The 6,377-nt window shown below is 47.1% G+C and overlaps 1 protein-coding gene across 1 annotated transcript; it reads right to left on the bottom strand.

Moving 5' to 3' along the window:
* Positions 1 to 459: 459 nt before the first annotated feature.
* Positions 460 to 4,423, bottom strand: LOC132590360 (zinc finger protein OZF-like; the record flags this gene model as incomplete). The annotated part of the gene is made up of 3 exons (XM_060263379.1): positions 4,399 to 4,423; positions 1,833 to 2,027; positions 460 to 1,592 (listed from the first exon to the last, which is right to left on the bottom strand). Coding segments are annotated over exons 1-3 (1,353 nt in total), but the record flags the coding sequence as incomplete, so codon positions are not given.
* Positions 4,424 to 6,377: the final 1,954 nt, after the last annotated feature.

Raw genomic sequence — 6,377 nt, 5'->3', positions numbered from 1 at the left:
GCTAAAGCTTCTTCCACATTTAGAGCATTTTTAACGCTTCTTTCTACTTACGGTAACATTTCTATGTAAATTCAAGCTTTCTACAACAGTTTGCATAGTGACAGGGCTTTATACGGCTTGTGGTTGTTTTTTAGATATAAAATATGAGGCTAAGCAATTATATGGTTTTTTTCTGTGGGTTTTTTGGTGCCTTGAAGATGGCCATTCTTACTGCATCTCTTTCTACACTCTGATCATTCAAAAGGTCTCTCGCCTATGTGGCTTCTCTGATGTCTCTGAAGATGGCCAATCCAAATGAATCTCTAACCACACTCTGAGCATTCCAAAGGTCTCCTCTGTGTGGGTTCTCTGATAACTTTGAAGATTGGTACTATGACTGAACCTCTTTCACACTGAGCATTCAAAAGGTCTCTCCCCCGTGTGGGTTCTCTGATGCGTTTGAAGATTGCCACTCTGACTGAACCTCTTCCCACACTCTGAGCATTCAAAAGGTCTCTCTCCTGTGTGGGTTCTCTGATGACTTTGAAGATTGCCACTCTGACTGAACCTCTTCCCACACTCTGAGCATTCAAAAGGTCTCTCCCCTGTGTGGGTTGTCTGATGCCTCTGAAGAGTCCGTCCCTCAATGAACCTCTTTCCACACTCTGAGCATTCAAAAGGTCTCTCCCCTGTGTGGGTTCTCTGATGCCTTTGAAGATTGCCACTCTGACTGAACCTCTTCCCACACTCTGAGCATTCAAAAGGTCTCTCCCCTGTGTGGGTTCTCTGATGACTTTGAAGAGTGCCACTCCAACTGAATCTCTTTCCACACTCTGAGCATTCAAAAGGTCTCTCCCCTGTGTGGGTTGTCTGATGCCTCTGAAGAGTCCGTCCCTCAATGAACCTCTTTCCACACTCTGAGCATTCAAAAGGTCTCTCCCCTGTGTGGGTTCTCTGATGACTTTGAAGATTGCCACTCTGACTGAACCTCTTCCCACACTCTGAGCATTCAAAAGGTCTCTCCTGTGTGTGGGTTCTCTGATGACTTTGAAGATTGCCACTCCTACTGAATCTCTTTCCACACTCTGAGCATTCAAATGTTCTCTCCCGTGTGTGGGTTCTCTGATGACTTTGAAGAGTGCTACTCCAACTGAATCTCTTCCCACATTCTGAGCATTCAAAAGGTCTCTCCCCTGTGTGGGTTCTCTGATGACTTTGAAGATTGCCACTCCGACTGAATCTCTTTCCACACTCTGAGCATTCAAAAGCTCTCTCCCGTGCGTGGGTTCTCTGATGACTCTGAAGATGGCCACTGTGACTGAATCTCTTTCCACACTCTGAGCATTCAAAAGGTCTCTCCCCTATGTGGGTTCTCTGATGACTTTGAAGACTGCCACTCCGACTGAATCTCTTTCCACACTCTGAGCATTCATAAGGTCTCTCCCCTGTGTGGGTTCTATGATGCTTTTGAAGACTGCAACTGTGACTGAATCTCTTTCCACACTCTGAGCATTCAAAAGCTCTCTCCCGTGTGTGGGTTCTCTGATGACTCTGAAGATGGCCACTGTGACTGAATCTCTTTCCACACTCTGAGCATTCAAAAGGTCTCTCCCCTATGTGGGTTCTCTGATGACTTTGAAGACTGCCACTCCGACTGAATCTCTTTCCACACTCTGAGCATTCATAAGGTCTCTCCCCTGTGTGGGTTCTATGATGCCTCTGAAGAGTCCCTCTCTCACTGAATCTCCTTCTATACTCTGTGCATTCGAACAGTTTCTCCCCTCTTCGTTGTCTTTGGTGCAGAGGGAGCTGTGATCTGGTTTTGAAGTGCTTTACACACTGAACGGATGTACTTGCCCTCATTATCCTCTGCTTTGGAAAACGTGCATTATGTTGTCTTCCATCTCTCTTCCCAGCTGTATGGCTGCCTTTCTTTCTCTTAGGTATTCCTGGATACCTGAAGTTTTCTTTCAAGTCCACCTTTTCAACTCGATCTGGCAACTGCTGATCCAGTTCCTCACCCTCCTCATTGCTCTGATCATCCAGGGCTGGAATAAGAAGAGAGATCCCATTAACACCTGGAGGGCAGGTAAGTTCTAAAGGCATCGATGTGACTGCAGGAGGAAAGGACTGAGGGCCCTTCGGCCTCCTTCGGCTTGCCTGATCTTAACCTCTCTCCCACCCTCCCCAGATATCTAGTCTTTCAGGATACCTCATCCCTACGAGAGCCACACCTGAGCTCTTGCTCAGAGGGAGCTCCTGACCCTACAAGTCCCAGTCCCCAGAAGGCCTCCTGTCCCTGCAGTGGGCTGTCTGATTGTACCAACCAAATGTTGCTCCGAACTCAATCCAAAATCCCCCATGGGTATTCCTTGCCTCTTCCAGAGCCAGTTTGGTGTAGGGGTGAAGTGTGTGGACTCTTATCTGGGAGAACAGGGTTTGATTCCCCACTCTTCCACTTGTAGCTGCTGGAATGTCCTTGGATCAGCCATAGCTCTCACAGAGCTGTCCTTGAAAAGGCAGCTTCTGAGGAAAGCTCTCTCAGCCCCACCCACCTCACAGAGTGTCTGTTGTGGTGCGGGGGGGGGGGGAGGTAAAGGAGATTGTGACCTCTCTGAGATTCTTGAGATTCAGAGTAGAGGGCGAGATATAGATCCAATATCTTATTCTTCTTGACATCCCCAGAAGGACTCCTCCTCCCACAGCGGGTTGTATGATTGTACCAACCTGCACTGGAGACGCTGTACTGATCGCCTGTAGTGTTCTCAGCCTGGCTCAAAGTGCTGGTTTGGCCCTTTAAAGCCCTATATGGCTTGGGACCTGTCTACTTTCTGGACTACCTTTCCCCACACGAGCCCTAGAGAGCACTACAATGAAGCTCGTTAAATCTGTTAAAGATTCCGGGGCTAAAGGATGCCCGTTTGACCACTACAAGGGCAAGAGCCTTTTCCGTGGCTGCGCCTGCCCTCTGGAAGGCTCTTCCTGAGGAGACCAGGGCCCTGCGGGATTTATCGCAATTCCGCAGGGCCTGTAAGACATACCTTCTCAGGCAGGCTTTTAATAACTAAGTGGAGGCCGAGAGAGAGAGAGAGAGAGAGAGAGAGGAGGCACTTTTAACATCTATGGCATGTTTACGATCTACCCCACAAGAGCATCACAAATTAATTCAAAACAGACAGAGCGCGCCATCTGAACTGTATTTGTTTTAACATTTTAATAATGTTTTCTTGTTATAATGTGAATCTGTCATCGAATTGTGACCATTGTTAGCCGCCCTGAGCCCGTTTGGGGAGGGCAGGATACAAGGGCAAGAAATAAAAATAAAATAAATAACTAAATGTTCTTCCGGAGTCAATCCAAACTCCCCCATGGCTCTTTCTTGGCCTAACTGAATTATACTTACCCTCAGCCAGCTCCTTTGGGAAGGAAATAGGCTCTTGAGATCCTCTTGAGAAACTACCCAGCTTTTCTTTGGGTGCAAGGCGATTGTCTTTCTCCAAAGTTTCTCTTATACTTCTGGCTTCATTTGCAGAGAGAGAGAAAGAAAAAGTAATCATTCTTCTATCTAGAACTGTCTCAGTAACAACTGTGTCCTGTTGTTATCGCCATGGTTTATCCCAGGATGAGAGAACTTAAAAAAAAAAAACAGATGTTGCAGAAGAGGATTTACATAAATTCAGGAGTAAAAATTCTCGTGGAATCATGGTCAGGATCTTAGCCCGCAATCCCAGCCAGTGTAAGAGGGACAGATCTGTGAGGCAAAGCAGCCTAGTTCACCCTCAAGGGTTAATGTCAGTATTAAATGGTCTGTCTGACTTGCAGGTGTTGCTAATTTGACACACACCCCCTCCAGCTTATCTTTCTCGAGGCTGGCTTTGGTGAATCCTGAGAACCTGTATCCAGTTGTGTAACCAGGAGTTAGGGGGGACTGGGTGGGTGCTGACAGCTTCTGGAAGATTCCATCAGGGAGGACCCTCGATTGGGTCATTCGGACCACCTGACACTACAGAGGTAGAAGTATAATACCAGTGGGACCCAGGCTTGATTCTTGACAGGATCTTTTCCAGGTCACAGTCAAAGGGGATGTTTGTATTCCCATCCAGACGGGAGGGGGTGTTGTAAATGTAAGCAGCAGAGAAATGAGGATCTGGCCCCTTCCAGATTCTTTCTCAGGGTCTCTTTCATCTCCACCTTTGCCTCCGGCCGGGACACCTTCTCAGTAACACCAACAAAACGGGATCACACTTCACATTACACGCAACAAGAGAAACAAACCCTGTGATGTACTGGCAAATAATGTTTAGTAAAACCTTTTTAGAAAAACCATATAATTTTTTTGTACATTACAACAACACAATTAAGGTCCATTCTCACATTACAATATCAGAAGAAAGTTCCAATGAGCACCCAGAAACTTACCATTCAATCCTTTTGGAGCTTGCATTCTGCCATCAAAAGGAAGGGCTTGCTCCTAATAAAAATATTGTAGAGAGCAATTTGCCAGCAAGCTCCAGAAGGCTTTTGCATCTGGTTAAAGAAGTGGTTCAGGACTGGCTTAAGCTCCTAATAAATATATATATATATATATACACTTAGGTGGGACTGAGTAGCAAGTTTTTAACAAGAATTAACAATATCTTAAAATTTAAAAATTATCTATTTCCACTCAGCTTTGTGGTGTGTCCTGTTGTTATCGCCATGGTTTATCCCAGGAAGAGAGAATTTGAAGAAAAAGATGTTGCTGAAGAGCATTTACATTCAATTGTTACAAGACGCTGAGAACCCTGAAAGAAATTAGGACTACTCTTGAGGAAGAAGTTCATTGACAAAATGAGCCTATATCTCATCTAAGTCTGAGAGGCTCACTAGATCTCTCTCCAGGCCCGTAGCCAGAAAATTTCTGGTGGAGGGGCCCAGAAGAAAAAAAATTGGGGGGGGGGGGGCAGAGCAGCAGTGAGAATTCAGGTGGGGGCCACAAGAGTGGTGATGAGAGTGAGGGCCACCAGAAAAGCGGCGGTGAGTTTGGGCTGGGGCCGCAAGAGCAGTGGCGGGGAGATCAGACGGAGGCAGCCAGACAAGCAGTGCGGAGATCAGGCGAGGGCAGCAAGAACAGCAGCGCAGAGATCGGGGGCCGTAAAAGCAATGGGGAAAGCAGGGGCCATACATGTTGAGGGGGAGTTGGGTAGAGGGGCCGTGCCTCCCTGGGGCCCCCCTTAGCTACGGGCTTGCCTCTCTCGTAATATTGTAATCTGAGAATGGAGCTTTCTTGTGCGGTTGTAATGTACAAAAACATTATATGGTTTCTCCAAAACGGTTTTACCAAACATTGTTATCCAGGACACCTTCTCAGGCTTCGGTGACGGCCACAACACTGGTCTCAGTCGCCCCTCACCAATCAGCTGGAAAGGCCTCAACATGATGTATTGCTGTTCAACAGTTTGATTCCAGCATCCTCCGAAGGGTACCAACTCACACCTTTGGCCCCTGTTAAAGCTCCTTACCCAGAGAGATGACGCTTCCATAGTTCTCCCGCATGACTTCCCTGTAGAGAGTCCTCTGGCCCGGATCCAGCAGGGCCCACTCTCCTGGGGTGAAGCAGACTGAAACCTCCTCAAAGGAAACGGGGAACTGAAAGAAAAAGCAGATTCCCTCGTCAGCAATCACAAAATCCTAGAGTTGGAAGGGACCTCCAGGGTCCTCTAGTCCAACCCCCTGCACAATGCAGGAAACTCACAAACCCCTCCCCCTAAATTCACAGGATCTTCATTGCTGTCAGACGGCCATCTAGGCATCTGCCTTGTCTTCTTTCTTTTTAATGGTTTTAACTGTTTAATTTTAACTGTCTTATTGTGGGATTTAATTATTTTATTATATTGTAATCTGCCCTGAATCCGACTTGGGAAAGGGCGGACTAGAAATCCGCAAAATAACTAAATAAAATAAATAAACCTCCAAGGAAGCCTGTTCCATGCCGGACAGACATTGCACACTGGAAGGGAGGAGTCTGCGGCGGAACAGGATATACGGCTTGGCATGGGGAAAGGGAGCTGCATTTTGATCTTCTCTCATCTGGACCCTTGTAGAAACTGTGGGAGCAAAAGCCCTCCTCCCCAAGAAAGAAGGGGGACCCAGGCCGTCTCCTGCTCATCTCCCCTACCTGGACTGGAGGTAAAGCAGCCGTTTCCACACCTCCAGCAAGACAGCGGCTCAACAGCATCTCTCCAAAGCCTGTTCATAACAGAAAGGAAGAAGGGAGGGTGTTTGACTTCTTATTCCATTTGCTTTGTCACTTCCTGCTTCACGCACCCCCTTCCCAAACGTCCGAGAGGTTGCCCTGTGTACACTCAACACATTCTTTCACACTTTTTACTAAATCCTGGGAGAAGCAGAAGAGAAGT

Source organism: Heteronotia binoei, chromosome 2 (assembly GCF_032191835.1).
Source record: "Heteronotia binoei isolate CCM8104 ecotype False Entrance Well chromosome 2, APGP_CSIRO_Hbin_v1, whole genome shotgun sequence".
Classification (NCBI taxonomy): Eukaryota; Metazoa; Chordata; class Lepidosauria; order Squamata; family Gekkonidae; genus Heteronotia; species Heteronotia binoei.
Note: the sequence above shows the minus strand (reverse complement) of the source record. Positions and strands in the feature narration are given on the sequence as shown.